At 43.1% G+C, this 17,810-nt stretch overlaps 1 protein-coding gene across 1 annotated transcript in view; it reads left to right on the forward strand.

Annotated features, from left to right (window-relative positions):
• The window catches only part of AACS (acetoacetyl-CoA synthetase), a 67,565-nt gene that overhangs the window by 38,112 nt on the left and 11,643 nt on the right, over positions 1 to 17,810 (forward strand). The window contains exons 8-14 of the mRNA XM_032791200.2: positions 122 to 269; positions 7,465 to 7,545; positions 10,009 to 10,133; positions 14,171 to 14,235; positions 14,397 to 14,519; positions 15,927 to 16,040; positions 16,913 to 17,038. Coding sequence (XP_032647091.1) covers positions 122 to 269; positions 7,465 to 7,545; positions 10,009 to 10,133; positions 14,171 to 14,235; positions 14,397 to 14,519; positions 15,927 to 16,040; positions 16,913 to 17,038 — 782 coding nt within the window. The remainder of the gene's footprint in view (positions 1 to 121; positions 270 to 7,464; positions 7,546 to 10,008; positions 10,134 to 14,170; positions 14,236 to 14,396; positions 14,520 to 15,926; positions 16,041 to 16,912; positions 17,039 to 17,810) is intronic.

Raw genomic sequence — 17,810 nt, forward strand, 5'->3', positions numbered from 1 at the left:
TTGTAAGAGTGCTGTTGGGTCTGAAAATGATCTTATAGATATCTGTAGTGATTAGCAGTTGATCTTGTTTTTAAAGTTGAAGTAGTTTTAATAGTTGCTTTTCCCTGTCTTCTTTGTGCAGTGTTTTTCTAGAAGATTTCCTTGCTACTGGTAAAGGAGACCAGGCCCCCCAGCTGGAGTTCGAACAGCTGCCCTTCAGTCATCCTCTTTTTATCATGTATTCATCTGGCACAACCGGAGCACCAAAATGCATGGTTCATTCAGCAGGGGTAGGTCTTCCCTCGTGGGGCTGCAGTGTAGCACTATCTATTTATAATCATCGACACTCCATCCTTTTTTTTTTTTTTTTTTTTTTTAAGTATATGTGGTGATAGTTTCAAAGAGGGACTGGTTGGCTCAGTGGATTTTGATAACTGACTGCGTGAAACCTTTCACCTGTAGGTCCATAGTTGAAAGATATGGGTCAATAAGGACCAAAAGTCCTTACTATCTGGAGCTTGTTCTGGTTGTTCATGACATTTCCCAGTGGACAAGTAGCCGTCACACAACCACAGGTGGCACAACTGATGCACTTATTGATAGAGACAAATGACTGAACGAGCCTTGAAAACTGTGGCTAGGTCTGAATCTCATTTGCAGAGATGACATGGGGAAGTTTGCAATCCCAATGCTGGACTTTTGTGACTAGAAGAATTCAGCCACTTGAGCTATCAATCCAAAACCATCTCCATCAGTAAATTCACTTAGTGCTTGTCTACATGAAGACCTGGGAGATGTCTTGGAAACAAGAGGGAGCGTGGGCTATAATGGCAGAGAGAAAGAAGGGTCAGGGCAAAACTGGAGCAGATCACAACCAGTAATTAGATGCCTATATACAAAACGCGAGAATGTGGTAAATAACGCAGGAACAGGAAAAACGGAAGTGCTATAAATAAATCAATTATAGACATTGTGCATCACTGGAAAACTTGGTGGGATAATAGCAATCTATGATTGAAATGTTGGTGTACGATGGGTATAGGTGATTACTATCAGTAAGCAGAAATAGGTATGATGACACGGGATAACAGGGGAGGAGCAGGGTTGCCAATATGTATCACACATATCACACACATGGTACACGAGCAGCGGTGGGGACTGGAGGCATGTGGTGGACTGGATTGGACCATGGAGGCAGAAACGGCGCCACAGTGTTGTGAGTGCCCCAGAATACTGGCTGCGTGCCGGCGTGAGTGTAAGGCAGAAAAAAGCAGGGCTGGAGTGTTAGAGAGAAAGACACTAGGGCGAGCGTTGGGAAGATGCCTCGATTGGAACGTGGAAGTCTCACAGCACTGACACGGCCGCTGCGGGAACCCAGCGTGGAGGAAAATCTCAGCTGTGCACTGAGCACCTCTATTCTCTAGAACAGCCACTTTCAACTACTAATACCCGGATCTCCATAAGTCCAGACTATGGTCGAGCTTGATAGGGGAGCCCATATAACGCCAGCGAACAGTATGGGCAGGAGTCAGCTAGAGACTAGTGCACTACCTATCACCCGCGATGGGGCATCCGCGGACGAGCCATATACTCTTCTCAGGAGATGGCGCATGTAGCAGACTAAAGTCTGGATTCTACAGCGCAGCTCCTGAATAAGGTCTACTCACAGAGCACGAGGCGAGAAGAGGTCCTATGCCTCGACTGGTACTTTACAAAATATCGAGGAAAATAATGCAGAATTCATGTATAGTAGAGAGAAGAGCATGGGCATGAACAAGCGAGAATTGAGACGAAAGCGGGAGAGGAGAGCGTGAGAGAGGGAGGGTAGATATGGGAGGGAGCAGACGCCAAATATACGAGACGGAAAGAGATTCTTTAAGGAGAGCAGGGATTTTGCGCGTAGATCTGCAAGAGAGGAGTATCAAGGTTTCACAGGGTCCCATTGTGGTGAGATGACAAGACTGAGGGGGAAAAACCAACTGACGCTTGGACGAGAGGGAGGTCATTTTGCCTCATCAAAAAGAGTAAACGGACAAGAGCCCCTAAGAGAGCAAGCTATTCCGCATAGCGAACACTGTCCCACGTAGAAGAGAGGAGAGGAATGTGGAAAGACCCACCTTCGGCTAATAGCGGCACTTCTTGCGCACTCATCCCACTATCACAATAAACAAATGAGTCATACAAGAGAATGGAAACTAGGATACAGATTACCAAGGTGAAGAATATAAGGACTAAAATACACACGCGGTGCAAGGCCAAGATAGAAAGGCAAAGGCACAAAACGGAGCTCCTCAACTCCGCTCGATGTCGAGCAGATAGCGTCAGCAGAGCGGCGCCAGGGTTTAAGGAGAGCAGAGCACTTTCATCAATCTAGCGAGAGGTACTAGCAAGAGGAGACCAAGCGAAGCGGGTAAGCTCCCCTGCTCAGTGAGGAGGGAGAAAAACAGTACAGGAACTTGAAATGCAGAGATGCTTTATGACTTCTCTTGTTTTTGGTCTTTACTGAGAGGTGCTCTGAAAGCAGACAATGTCTAACATAGTGAATGCTTATAGGAGGAGGAGCAATAGTCGTTACGAGGAGAATGGACAGAGAGGGAACCAAAAGAGTAAGCCACAACTCCGTGTCATGTGGAAGACGTTACTTACATGCCTCGCGAGACGTGTCAGTCAGGGCACTGATGAGAGATGTCAGACCAAGGACAACACCTGACAGCGGCAGATGTAATTGAGCGTATCTGAGACCTTGCTTTATTGGAGAGACGATCAAATGGAGACAGCAGAGCACCCGAGAAGACTGGAAAAAGGGAAAAGGTACACGTCGCCTTGCCATGAACCGGAAATGTGGCCGATAACAACACCCAGGACTACAGACCAGTTAGTCTAAAGTCGTGTCCAGAGAGACCATGGAAGGCAAGACCTGCATACTAAAGAACTCATCCTGCAAACACCTTGGAAGGATGCCACGCACAGGGAAGTGCAAAGTCCAGCATCTGGAGTGGAGAGGAGACAAATGCTCCTATCAGAACCAAATCTGACCTGCCGCTTTCTTGAATAGGCATAACGAGTCGTGTGGATAGGGAGAAGCGGTGGATGTGGTAATCCTAGACTTTAGTAAAGGCTTTAGATACGGTCTCGCATGAATATCCTTATCGATAAACTACGGCAAATAATTTAGATGGGCTCTTATAAGGTGGGTGCAATAATGGCTGGAGTAACGCACCCCGTACTCAGAGGTAGTTATAACGGCTCCAATCTGCTTGGAAAGGTATAGACAGTGGGGTGCCGCGGGGTCTGTTTGGACGCAGAAATCTGTTCAATACTTCATCGACAGCTTTAGATGCTGCATAGAAAGTACGTTTATTAAGTTGCAGAACATACCAAACTGGGGAGGGATTGCAACTGCTTGTTGAGGACAGGGTCAAATTAAAATGACTGGACAATTGGAGAAATGGTCGAGATAAAACGGATGAAGGTCAGTAAAGGACAAATGCAAAGTGCACGGCAGTTAGAAGGAACAAGCAGTTTCAGCATATACAGAATGGAAGAGACTGTCTAGGAAGGAATAATGGCAGAAAGAGAATCTAGGGTCATGTGGACCACAAGCTAAATATGAGTCAACAGTGTGATACTGGTGCAAAAAAAAGCAAAGGTGATTCTGGGATGCATTAACAGGTGTGTTGTAAACAAGACACGAGAAAGTAATTTTCCGCACTACCTGCGCTGGTTAGGCCTCAAACTGGAGTATTGTGTCCAGTGCTGGGCACACAGTCAAGAAACGATGTGGAGAATTTGGAGAGTCAGAGAAGAGCAACAAGAATGATGCGGTCTTGAGAAATGAGCTATGAAGGAAGGCTGAAAGAACTGGGTTATTAGTTTGGAAAGAGAAGACTGAGAGGGGACATGATACAGTTTTCGGTATCTAAAAAAAGGGTGTCGTCAGGAGAGGGAAGAAAATTGTTCACCTTAGCCTCTAATGATAGAAGAAAAAGCAATGGGCTTCAACTGCAGCAAGGGAATTTAGGTTGACACTAGGAAAAGTTCCTACTGCAGGGTAGTTAAACACTGGATAAATTGCCTAGGGGAGGTTGTGGAATCTCGCATCTCTTGGAGATATGTAGAAGTAGGTAGATAACTGTCTATCAGGTGGGTCTAGACAAGTAATTTGGTCTGCCCAATGAGGGCAGGGACTGGACTCGATGACCTCTTGAGGTCCCTTCCAGTCTAGAGTCATGAACTACATTTAAAAACACTCCACAGCAGTAACGAATGTTTCCGAATGGACCTAGTGCTGTCTACTCTGGGGTGGTCAGCTTACTCACTGGGCAATGGTGAATTTGACCCCCCTGAGTGATGTTAGTTTAAAACAACTAATAGTCCTAGTGTAGACCCAGGGCGCGGGCAACCATTTGGCGAATTGGGCGTTGCCTAGGGCGCCAAGAATTTGGGGGCGCATAAAGTGGCGCCCCCCCCCAATGTTTAAAATGGTTGCAGGGCGGCGCTGCTAGTCCGAGCTGCAGGCGGCAGCAGCTGCCTGCAGCCCCGGCAACTGAAGGGCGCCCCCGGGGTCGCGGGCAGCCGCGGCAGAGCGGAACTTAGGGCGCCCCCAGGGTCACGCGCGCAGAGCGGCAACCTAGGGCGCCCCCGGTCAAGTGCGCAGCCGCGGCAGCCCGGCAGCTTGAGGGCAACAGCCCGGGTCAGGGAGCCGCCGGCAGCGGACGGCAACGCCAGGGCGTCTCCCCGGGTCAGGGAGCCGCGCGGCGGCCCGGGGCGTCTCCCGGTCAGGGCGCCGGCGGCGCGGCCCGGGGCGTCTCCCGGTCAGGAGCCTGCGGCGCAGCGGTCCGGCGGGCCGGGGCGCCCCCGGGCTGAGGGCGTCAGAAATCCTAGCGCCGGCCCTGTGTAGACCAGACCATTTTGAGACAGTTGGGCAGAGTGGTGAATAATGAGGAAGATAGGACAGTGATATAGAGCAATCTGGATCACTCAGTAAGCTGGGCCCAGTCAGGGAGCCGCGAGACCCGCGCGGGGGGCGGCAAAATGTCCCGGCGCTGAGGGCGTCAGAAATCCTAGCGCCGGCCCTGTGTAGACCAGACCATTTTGAGACAGTTGGGCAGCTGTTGGTAGCTGCTCCAGGGTCAGAATGTTAGGATAAGCACTTGTGAAGACAGGGAGCAGAGAAGGTGGTCAAAGGTGTGTGATAAATGCAGTTGACAGATAGAAAAGATAAAGGGAAGGGAATTTTCCCTCTTTAAGGTTTATCACCAGATTATTTACACAGCTGCTTAGCTTGTCCTTGAACCTTACCCGTCCCCTTCATCTGCCTCATCTTCCCAACTTGGTTGGAGCCACACAGTGGTGCTGATACAGCTGACGTTTAATTTCAATAGTCAAAAATACTAAAGGAGCTGAAATGACAGCAAAAGTGTCTTAAATAATGATCACAGTGGATTTAAAATAGCTTGATTATCCCCTGGATCTTTTTACAGGAAATGTTTTTTCCTTATAATTTTAACTTCATATATCCTCCTGTGTGCAATATGGTAAGCTCATATGTTTCTTCTGCATGTCTGTGGTGGTGTATATTTAAATAATTTAACAGAAGACAAACCTTTAAAATGTTTTATCCCACAGGCAGAAGTAAGGGTGTGTGTGTGGTGTGTGTTTGTTTATATGTGTATATATGTATAAAAATTAAATTAATGTGCTAGTGTATTAATGGTCTAAAGATAAACACATGGAGGTGATTGTAGGGTTTTTGTTTTTAGTTTTCTAACAAATTATCCAGTGACTTTTATTTATTTTTTTTTTTAAATTTCTAAGTCACAGAAACATAGTCCCCCAATTCTAATCTCCCTTACACCGATTTCACACCTCGGCAGTTTCCTGATTTACACCCACGTAAGCAAAAGGAGAATTGGGTTCTTCAGCTAGAATCCAAGACCTAAAGGGATTTTTTTCAAAAAAAGTTCAGCAGTGTTCTACCACTCTGACCTGGTTTACACTCCATTTTCTCCATAGTAGTAGTTCATAGTTTGTGGGTGGGTTCATCTTTAAAAATTTCATTCAGATTCCCAGGCTCTGAAATAGTAAAGTGTAAATTGGCAAGAAGAGGCAATAAAAATTTAATTGAATTTGATCCAAATAGGGTATAGTCTTAATTTCTACAGGACCATAACTGTAAGGGTACCAGTAAAAATCCTGCTCTTGCAAAGACTTAAGCCTGTGTTTCAGTCACACACTGTGAACAGTCCCTTTAAACATGCATGTAAATCTTTTGTGCAAGATTGCTTCTAATTTACTATTTGTGGTTATATCAAAACCATGAATTCTGCATTTTAAATGCAGGTTGTAGAAAGTAGTCTGTAGCTAGATGGCAGCATTGTGACATCTCAGTGCACTGGAGCATTAGCAGGTAAAATCCAGATGTGGTTCCTCTGAGATGCTTAGGGAAAATTGGATTTGCTTGTATATTTTTATTTAATATTTTTTCCTTTCCATTCCTTAAAGCATGTGCAATTTACATTAGTTTCTTTTTTAAATTTTTATCTAAAGTGGATTTTCTTTCAATATATATTTTGCTTGATTCATGTGAAGTCCCTAATAGCTCCACTTTGAACACTTGCAAAAATGCGAAGCACAGCTTTTGTTTTTAAATCACCATTTTAGTGTGTCACTGTAGTAAAGTGACACAGGGAAGCAGTTTATAAATTCATTGATCCTGCAAAGTCACTCTTGAATGATGATCCAAAGTATTTTAGCCACATTTCCAACAAAAGAGAGAAATGAGTAATAGCGTAGTTCAGCGCATTGTCATTGGCCAGTGGAATTTTCCATGCTGCCAGCTGTACGAATGCTTAGGAGGAGGTCTATGTAGCTCTGTCTGCAGTCTCCAAAGAACTACAGTTTGAGACTGCTAGAGCTACTGTTGTGACCTAATATATAATGTGAATCCTTAGTGCCATGACGCCTAAGTCCAGAACAACTTTATGTCCCTCACTTCTTCCAGTCAGCTGGGTGTACTGTGAGTGGGAAACCATGTCAAAGGACTTGTTCACTTGGGGAAATGGATCTGCAGAACTAGAGTGATCTATCAAAGGGTATAGGTAGAACTGCACTGTTATAGTTCTCTTGGTCAATATCCACATGTAGACAAATCCTTATGGGCCACTTAGGGTGCTGCACAACTCTAATGGCTGGCTATGGAGTGATGCTGCAGTTCTGTAGGGAGCAGGTTGTTTGTTTTGTTGTAGGTTACACGAAAGGGGAGTGGAGAATGCTATCCATGCTGACGTGGATAGGGGTGGGAGCTGTTGCCTGTTTGTGTTTTACTTTGAACGGGGGGTGGAATTCAGTACCTGTCTGTAACCCTGAAATACTCACTGGTGCAGGCTGTGCAGCATTAAGATATTGAAAAGTATATTTTGCCACCAGATCTTTGCTTTATATTTACATAAACTTATTTTCCCCTTCACTTTTTTTATTTTTCAGGGCACACTAATTCAGCACCTGAAGGAACATATTCTTCATGGCAACACGACCAGCAATGACGTTATTATGTACTATACAACGGCAAGTGGGACTTACCTTATTTATAAAACACTTTTTTTCAAAGAGAGAGGGCCTTTCCCACAGTACTACAAATACAATTCTGTGCGTTTCTGGTGGTGGTCTCTATAAGCAGAGCTGTGTTCAAATTGGGTTAAAAAAATCAGCTGGATTAATAAAATGCAGTTGGGTGTTGTCTGAAAAGTCAAATGTGTGTTAAATGTTCCTGCTAATTAGTGAGAAATGGATTGTGGGTTTTTTGGATTTTTTTTTTTTTTTTTTTTTTTAGTTTATTGCTATAATGACATCCTCAGTTGCATCTTCAAAGCAACTTTACTCTCTTGCATCATGTGGGGATCAGGCCATGTTGGAGATGAGTGGCAATTTTATCCTGTTCATCTTGGTGGAGTGGCAAGAATCTGTGCCTTCCTGGGAGCCCTGGTGGAGGGGATATCTAAAAGACTATGAACCTTCATGGCTGGCAAATGAGCCAACCTCTGTCACCACGACTTGGGAACCCCATAAGTGCACTGGGGCTCTTTTCTTTGCACTTTCCTCTGAGGCACCTGGTTCTGGCCACTGTCAGAGATGTGATGGCCCATTGGTCTTCTCCATTTTGGAAATGCCCATGTTCTAAATGAGTGATTTCTAATAATATAAAGGGAAGAAAATAGAATGACTGTTTTTGTGACTTCTTGGAGTTTAACAGTCCTTATTTAGTGCTAATGTAGTCAAGACAGTGCAACTTAGGTTTAACAGTGACTTCTTTTCTAAGAAAAGAGAAGCCTAAAAGGATAGTTTTGGGACCTTTCAAACATTTTAAATATTATCCTACTAAACTGTGATGCTTTCCAAGCTGCCAACAGTCATTTATATGCTGGTGAGAAAGGTATAAATTCATCTCTGCTGGAGTTTGTTTGTATCATTTTGGAACAGTAGCAAAGTAGAAGATATCTGCAATACTGTACATGGTATAAAAGGAGCTTTTGCTTGGTTAGCCTGTCTTTCCCTGGTGAGCTCCTGTATAAACTTGTGGCAGTAATAGCTAACCTACATTGCCTCCACTGAGGAGTCTGGTTATTTTTCCCCATCGTTGTTTAGACTCGTACCTTAATGGCAAACAAGATAATACAAGTAGACGTGATCAGCAGAAGTGTGCATAAACTCAGATCTTTGTTATAAACTCTTAGGCTGTAGCAGTTTGAGGCAGGAAAAATTAGAGCGGTCTAGGAAAACTAAATATTGTGCTTAGTTTGTAAGAGTCCTGCCGAAGGCCAGAACAGGGGCTTGACGTAAATCAGAGCAACTGCTGCCTCTCCCAAGCTGCTCTGAAAAATCACAATCTCGAATGCTCAGATCTATGAACACATGACTTGTCTGCTGGAGCTTGGAGTGGAGTTGTGCAAGTAGGACCACTTACAGATGCCCTAATCAGTGCCTGGGCCATGGAGATTTTTTCCTGGCCAGCTGCACGTCCCCATACGCTACCAAAGTGACATGTATGGGTGGAGGGAGGGAAGAATCCTTTTTCCCCCCATTTTTTTTAGCACAGGCACCAAACCTGTGTTCCGCAAGGAGATGCGTACATACAGTGAACACTGGAACTTTCCTGGTTTCTGATTAAAAGTTTAAAAAATGTCAAGACATATTGTGTTGGCATATGATGGAATTCAGTGTAAAGCAGCAATGGAGTGTCATAAAATACACAATAGATACTGCAAACCATGTCAGAATTGTTTTAGTTCTCTCAAATACCTGCTGTCACTTGTATCCTGTGAAATATTTTGGGCTAAATACCAAATCAAGTACCACTCTAAAGTATTTGTGAAAGTTGCTACACAAAATAAAACTATTGTATTTTTGGTGTGTAATTACCAGATAGGTCTTATCACAGATTACAATTATTGTAGGGTATAAGTACATGGGACTCTGCTAACCTGTGTGTGATGGATTCTTCATCTCTTGATATCTTCAAATCAAGATAGGATGCCATTCTGGTGCATGTGCAAGTTACTGGGCTCAGTACAGGACCAACTGGATGAAGCTCTCTGGCCTCTGTGTTAGGCAGGCAGACTGAGTGATCTAATGGTTCCTTCTGGCCTTACCGCAGTAATATATTCTTAGGTTAATTTAAAACCGACACACATTTTGGGGCCCTACATTAACTCCACTCCCCCCCTTTTTTTTTAAAAGGCCTGAAATAAGGTTACTAAAGCAGGGGCCAGGTTCTGAGTCAGCTACAACCAGTGTAAATCTTGAGTAGCTTCACTGGAGTCACCCAGGATTTACGGTGATGTTAACAGTTGAAACTGGTCCATGGATTCTGATGAATTGACTCTAACAGTAAACCAGTTTAATGCAGTAGTATTCTCAAGAAACACTGAGACACTGAATTCACAGGTCAATAAATAGTTGGGAGAGATGTCTCCATAAGAGTATGTGAGCTCACAAAGATAGAAACTAACATGGGAGTCTTGTCTATTCTAGACTGGCTGGATGATGTGGAATTGGTTAGTGTCTGCGCTTGCTGCAGGAGCTTCGGTGGTCTTATATGATGGATCTCCTCTTGTTCCATCGCCCAATGTGCTCTGGGATTTGGTTGACCGACTAGGGTAGGTAAAGAAGATGTTGAAGTGAACTATAGAACTTCTCATTTTAAGTCCTAGAAATTGCTGTCTTCACTCGTTAGTCCGTTACTAATCTCACATTAAAACAGCTTCAATAGAGGCTATTTGCTTGATCTGAAGCCAACATATAGGGTGGCATAGTTTTTAAACTTTGGCTTAATTTAGGATAAACTATTGAAATCTTATTGAAAGACTATTGAAATAGTCTTTTTAGAGGGAGTGAAAGACAAAAGGTTGAATGGTGTGTTTTAGAATTCATTCAAGCATTTCGATTCCCTGTAAATAAAGAATGTCAGTTCAATAGTCAGTTTTAAGAGCAGCTTTTTCAAAAGGCAGTAATTGGGAACAGTCTAAAGAGTAATTTCTCAGTGCACTCAGTTTTTGTGAAATAAGAGTCCTGTATTTCAGACTACTCAGCATAAACCTGAATATGGTGCTTGATAGAATTTGAAAACCTTAAATTGACTGGGCCCATTCAGCAGGGCTGCCTGTATTTTCATATTCTGCTTTCTAATTTGTTTAATTCTTTGTCATATATGCCTGTGTGAACATAATGAGGTGCTGGGTGCCCTCTACTGGTGCATAAAGAAATAACGTTGAAACAGAAGCAGCTTTAAGACCTTTCATGATATTTTACCTTTACACACTGGACAGAGCATTGATTTTTATAATTATACCATCTTGAAAACTGGAGTTAAATAGCAGATCTTTACATTTTTACTATTTAAATACGCAGTGTTTTTAAATTACTTAATGCTCAGTTTTAATACATTTGTGGTGGAAAGTGGATGCAGTCACATTCTAACTATTACCAATTAATAATTAAAATGCAGCGTTGCCTTTTGTGCTATGCAATATTTAACAATTGACATTTTGGCACTGGCTATTATAATTAAAAGTTACATCTCAGTGAAATTTGTTTCTAGTGGAGAGTTGTTAAAATCTGTTAACTTTATTCAAGAGCAGAACCAGTGGGGTAAAAAGTTAGTCTAGAAATAGAACAATTATTTCTGAGCATCATCTTGGTATGCGGAAGGTAAACGAAATCAGTTCAAGTATGTATGCAAGTCTAATATTTTAATCTATTGCTAAAAGCATTAGCCAACTGTATGCTAGCCTTCTAATGTACTTTGTTGCAAAATATTCATGTTAGCTATTAAAGGCTGTTATTTTATGCCCTGTCATGAAGGTGCAGTGTGCTGCACATAACTGTTTACCCTGGTGATATTGAATAGCAATAACTACTTAATTGGGATGATTTTAGTAAAGATTCTGCTCAGTAGGGCTGGATTTAGCCCATATCAAGGGCTTAAGTCAGGGATGGGCAAACTATGGTCCAAGGGCTGCATCCGGCCTCCAGACATTTTAATCTGGCCCTCAAGCTCCAGCTAAGGAGTGGGGTCAGGGACTTGCCCTGCTGCACGTGGCTCCTGAAAGCAGCGGCAAGTCCCCCCACCTCTGGCTTCTATGCATAGGGGTAAATGGCAGCGGAGTGTTTCCATATGCTGCCTCTGCCCCAAGCACGGCCCCTGCAGTTCCCATTGGCCAGGAACCGCGGTGAATGGGAGCTGCAGGGGCGGCTCCTGTGGACAGGGCAACACACAGAGCAGCCTGGTTGCGCCGCTGCATAGAGCTGGAAAGGGAACATGCCCCGGCTTCTGGGAACTGCTTGAGGTAAGCACCGCCCAGATCCTGCACCCTGACCCCTTCCCGCACCCCTGATCCAGCCCATATGCCCCGCCGAACCCTCGGGTCCCTGCCCAGAACACCTGCCTGGACCCCCTCCCACACCCCAACCCCTAATTTTGTGGGCATTCATGGCTTGCCATACAATTTCCATTTCCAGATGTGGCCCTTGGGTCAGAAAGTTTGTCCACCCCTGGTGGTAAACTGGTCTTAAATGCAGATGGGGGGACTACTCCACAGACTTCTGAAAGAGAGTCCAAAAACCAGACAGGTATAGAGTACCCTTGCTTTATTACAAATGTCTCAGAGGGCACTAGTAAGTAAAATATTGCACAAGGATAAAAATACTTCATATGATTGTAGTAAACCACAGCCAAAGGGCCAGCCAATCACCATTGGTAATAGAGAAGAGATTGTGATTAATTTTTTAGACTGGAGGTGTCCATCCCTAGCTCGTGCAATATTCCATATACTTGAATGTCTCTAAAGCACCTTGCAAAAATAATAATAATCTTCATACACTTCAGCATCTCCACAAGGGAGTTTATTGCCACCATGTAAAACTAACACATTGCTAGCAGAAATCACTTGAGCATTACTCACACAGGAGCAGGATTTCTTGAAGGTTAGGTTATGTCCAGACTACCTGCCGTATCGGCGGGTAGCGATCAATTTTTCGGGGATCGATATATCGCGTCTCATCTGGACACGATATATCGATCCCCAAACGCACTCCCATCGACTCCAGAACTCCACCGGAGTGAGTGGCAGTAGCGGAGTTGACATGGAGAGCTGCGAATGTCGATCCCGCGCCGTGAGGACGTGAGGTAAATCGATCTAAGATACATTGACTTCAGCTATGCTATTCACGTAGCTGAAGTTGCAAATCTTAGATCAATACCCCTGCCCCAGTGTAGACCAGCCCTTAGTGTATAGGTCAGACTAACATGTCCAGCAATAAATGGAGTTGAGTGAGGCTTCACTTTAACTTTTTAATTGGTGTGTGGGAACACGTTCTTTTCTCTCTCCTTCTTTGTGATGAGAGAACTGAAAATGAGTTGTATGCAGTCATTTAAAAATCTGTTTCTTGGTTAGATTAATGGCATCTCAGAAATCACACATTAAAGCAGTAGGCAGATAAAGCTCTTGAGATTCTATTTCAGCCCCAGTTATATTTTTAACTAATGTAGACAAATGTAGGTATTAAGCCTTATTGATTACTTTGGATAATTTAACTTTGAATAACACCCACTGTTCTGTTTTGAAAATCTCCCAAGTTTTAGTAGGATTTCTTTTTACCGCACTGCTGTTTGCTATGCAATGCTTCTAGAGTCCATTGGATTGATCAGGGGGATGGAGCCAGGGCTCTTGGATTCTGTTTCTGATACAGGCCTTGAGTAAGTCACTTTGGCTCTCATTACCTGAACAAATGGGTATTACAAGAATATTTTAACTCCTCAGGATGTTGTGAAGCTTGATTGGGGGAGAGAGAGGGGTAGCGTGCAAGGAAAATGTTTGTGCTCTTGATGCTTTTAACTTGCTTGTCTGTTTCTTGCATTTGTTAACATTCTCCAGCTATAAATCTTATTTATTTATTGCATTAAGTGAAATATTTATTTTACACTGTGCCGTCAGTGTTGGTGTGAATATCTTATGTAATGTGAATAGTAATGCTGCAGAGCTGATTATGTTGTCCTAAAGATCTGTAATTTGCAACTGGGAGAAGGAGACTGCTCAAACTTAGATACTAAACATGGTGCCTTTGCCTTTAACTCAGCAAGTGTAGGGAAAAATTGTCTTGTTTTGTGAGTACCTGAAAGGTGCTGAACAGGGTTTTCTCCTTAAGAAAACTCCCCGATTCTAGAATTCTTCAACATGCAGCCGTATATACATTATGCTCTCTATGAATGCAACTCTCACTGACTTCAGTTGGAATTGAGTATGTATCTGAGAGCAAAACTTGGATTACTGTCTTCTATTACACTGCACTGGAATGACACAATTCCAATACATGAGACTATAACGAGGCGACGATGCGCTGTTAAATAGGACAATTATGGCAAATTAACCAATTATATGTTAGGAGATTTCCTAATGTATTTGGAGTGCTCTGTAGTTATGAATTCCTGAAACTGTAAGTGAATGCTTTCCGCTAGATGAGAAGGCTGTGCTTAATATTTTAAAGCCAGAATTAAAAATTTCAGTGCTACAGAAATGACTCCAATGACCTGACTAATTTTGATTGCTGAAGAAGACATGCCTTCAATCGTTAAAGCTTTAAGCAACTATGATACTTGCAGGATCAAAGCCCTTGAAAATGTCTTTCTCCTCTCTAGGATCACCATCCTTGGAACAGGTGCAAAGTGGCTGGCTGTGCTAGAAGAGAAAAATTTAAAACCATGTAAGCTTCAAACCCCTTTGTGTTTTTTCTCTGGCCTTGCAGCCTGTCCACAGACAGTGAGCTGAGGGTTACGTTTGACTTCTTGGATTTATTTAAGTGGTGAATAGATAGTAGGATAAAACTTAAATGTTTGTAATTCTTGGTTTTCTTCCCTCTTTAAGGTGACACCCATAATCTTCAAACACTACATACTATACTATCTACAGGGTCACCACTCAAATCTCAAAGCTACGAGTACGTCTACAAACATATAAAAAGCAGCGTCCTCCTGGGATCCATTTCAGGTAATCCTTCAAAAGCTTTTTACATTTGCTAATTCCTTCTGTAGCCAGTTTCCGTCTTTGTTGCCTCTTTGCAACTCTGTTTACAGGAAAATTGGGCTGGAGATCAGTCAGCCTCGGTTATACTTAAACTGCAACTACCTTTGATTTGTGCAGGGTTTTTCTGCATAATTCAGCATGCCAATGCATTAGTGTAATGAACTGGGTGCACTCGAAGACTTTGAAATGGAATTATTGTGACAGAGTAGATGTAAGGAAGCAGGATTTTTTATTTTGACTGGCTGTCCTCGAGGGCTGCAGGGTGAGAGGAGGAAGAGTGTCTGTTACCCTACAGCACGCATTGTTCTGTGTGTAGCTGATTTCACCAGGAAACTCCTCCTGAGGAGACTTTTGCCAAACTCCTATTTCAGTTAATGGCCATGATAGATGGGTCAGTGTATAGATTATTTAATTGACAATGGAGATGTGTTAAGCCATATCTAGTGTGGTATGAGAGCTCACTTAGGCAGTTTCTGTTCTATTCATATGAAGTCGCACTCATACAGGGCCCTGTTGTGTGGGGTACTAAGGATCAGGTCTCAGAGGGACCATGTCAACCTAGTTTAGACTCCAGATCCAGAGTCCAATTCTTCTGCTATTAAAGTCTATGGGAGTTCTGTCTCTGACTTAATGGGAGCACATCTGGACCTTAAGATGACATTTATTAATAGTCTCTGTCAAAGAATAGTCATGTGAGTGAGATTTGCAGGATTGGGCCTTTTACTGTAACTCTGCCTTTTTATTTAAATATGAATAGAAATATCCTAATTACTCGAATGAAAACTGTTTTTTGTGTGTGTTTTTTTTTTTAAATTAAGGCTTAAATATTCCCCGTGAGTGCCAAGATCCCAAACATAACTACATTTGTGCTAATGCTCAAGAACAAGAAATAGAAACAGACGAACAGCAACTGTCTAGTCCAGCTATACCGTTTGCTTGCGAGATACCACAAGGAACTAAATGGCATAGTGTCATTTCTTCATCTCAAACATCTGTGAACATGTGACCTAACTGTGGACTAGGGGCCTGAATCGCCACTCACTCTGTTTAAATTAGGAGTTACTCCAGTGAAGTTAATGAAGCTTTTACTAGTGCAAAACTAGTGGGAGGAAAAAAAATCAGTCCCTAAGGTATATGCCTATATAAAGGGCATGCACGTTGTAAGAAAAGCCTGTAACTTTCTTCGTTGTGAATTGCATAGAAATAGTAGTAGACAATCTTGGCAGTGTATTTTAGGTTTTGTTACTTAAAGTGGATGGAATTTTTTTCAGTGTTATGTGAAAATAAAAACTCACATGGCCTTTATTTGATCTTTTAAAAAGTTGTTCTTTAAAAGTGTCTGAATTCTAAGTGTCCCTCCTTTTGTTATAGGTGGAACAGATATCATTTCATGTTTCATGGGTCAGAATGTTACAATCCCGGTTTACAAAGGAGAGATTCAGGCCAGGAACCTGGGTATGGCAGTGGAAGCGTGGAATGATGAAGGTAACCATTTTCCAGTCAACTCAGTAGGAATTTCTAACTAAAATGTAATAGCTGCAGGAATTTGGTTGGTGATTTATGGGACTGATGGAGACACACGTCTCTTGATCAGCTGATAATCCAACCCAGTGACCAAAAGTGATAACCATATTGTGGCTAAGGGGCTAGCTGTAAATGAGTTAGTGATCTCAAAACAGTTTTACAACCGTGCCCTTAATGGTGGTGGTCTTTGTGGAAGCTTGTCCCACAAGAAACTGGACTGATCAAATCTGATGGCTGTTCAGGAACCTGTGTTAGTATGAGACCATATCCCAGCATCTTGTATTTGTCTTTACTAGTTACAATCCTGTCCAGTTAAAAACTGTCTATACCAGACACTGGACTAAATTCACCACTGATGTAATTCCATTAAATTTTAATGATTTTTTATTTTGGCCTTCCTCTGCAATGTGGAGTATGATTTGCCTGCTGTGATCATCTGGGTGTATCTCACCTAATCAGTTTCCTGCCATTCTAGGGAGCTTGGGCATGGATAGTACTTTGGTCTTTCCTGTTCTGTCCCTGTGGCTCAAAGTTGAGCTTCTGAGGACTGAAATACTTTGGTCTAATTGAAGTCTTTGGGAGAGGCTTGTGATAAACAGGAGGCTAGAGCAGAGGGGACCATTAGAACATCTAACCTTACAGTCTGAAGTTAAATCAAGGTTGAATTTAGCCCATTGCCCATAAACTTTTTAGATCAGCTGCCAACGCCCGGAGTGACAGAGCCTCTGGGTGTTACCATTATGCAGATGATGATCTTATGTGCTGTGCTTTGCTTTGGTACCCAGCAGTTTACAAAAGGGAAATGCAGAAAATTTGTCTCTATTTGTAAACAGGCAAACCAGTTTGGGGCGAAAGCGGTGAGCTGGTTTGTACCAAGCCTATGCCCTGTCAGCCTACACACTTCTGGAATGATGAGAATGGAAACAAATACAGGAAAGCTTATTTTTCAAAATTCCCAGGTACGTAGTGAAATGCTTAGTTCATTATTTGAACTGACCAGGCGTACAAAACTGGCAGTTGTTTACAGAAGTATAAGCCTGCTCTTTGCCATGGTTGGGCAGATACAGTTGTATTTAGATTTGCTAGGGTGGCAATTGTAACAAATGTTTGATAAATATCTTGCTATTTATTCCCTAGTGCTTTAGTCTGAATTTCAGTCTGGGTTAGTCAGATTTGAATTTCTGGAAAACTAATTCCTTTCTGTTACTGCTGTCATGAGCCAGCTCAAGCTGCTGTAGTACTCCTATCTGCCTAAGCACAGGCATATGCTGTTGGGCGTATACATGTGAAAGGAGCAATCTTCTGTTGAGTGCTCCTGTACTGATACCAGACTGTTCCTGCCTAGTATAGGAAGTGAGTCCTAGGAGATGAGTCCTGGCCTTGTACCTCATTAGCGTGAGGCGAAAGCCAGTATCTTGTGTGGCATGCACCGTCTCCGCTCATGCACCAGCCCTGTGCTGATAAGAGTAAAGGGACAGATGTGCAGTGGGCTAGACGCTGGCTTGTGCTTATTCTGGAGGACTGGGTCCACCTGTAGCCTTTGCTCAGACTTGCACTGAAGCACAGCAACATTGCACTCCCTGCTGCACGTTGGGCAACGGCTTGTGGGATCAAGGCTTTGAGTCCACTTCTTTTCAGAGCTAGATGGAGATGTTTATCAGTCACAGCCTCACAAGGACGTTTCAAGTGAGTAACAAGAGTGCCTTTAACTGCTAGAAGCCCCAGTCTACA

This window comes from Chelonoidis abingdonii, chromosome 22 (genome assembly GCF_003597395.2).
Source record: "Chelonoidis abingdonii isolate Lonesome George chromosome 22, CheloAbing_2.0, whole genome shotgun sequence".
Lineage (NCBI taxonomy): Eukaryota > Metazoa > Chordata > Testudines > Testudinidae > Chelonoidis > Chelonoidis abingdonii.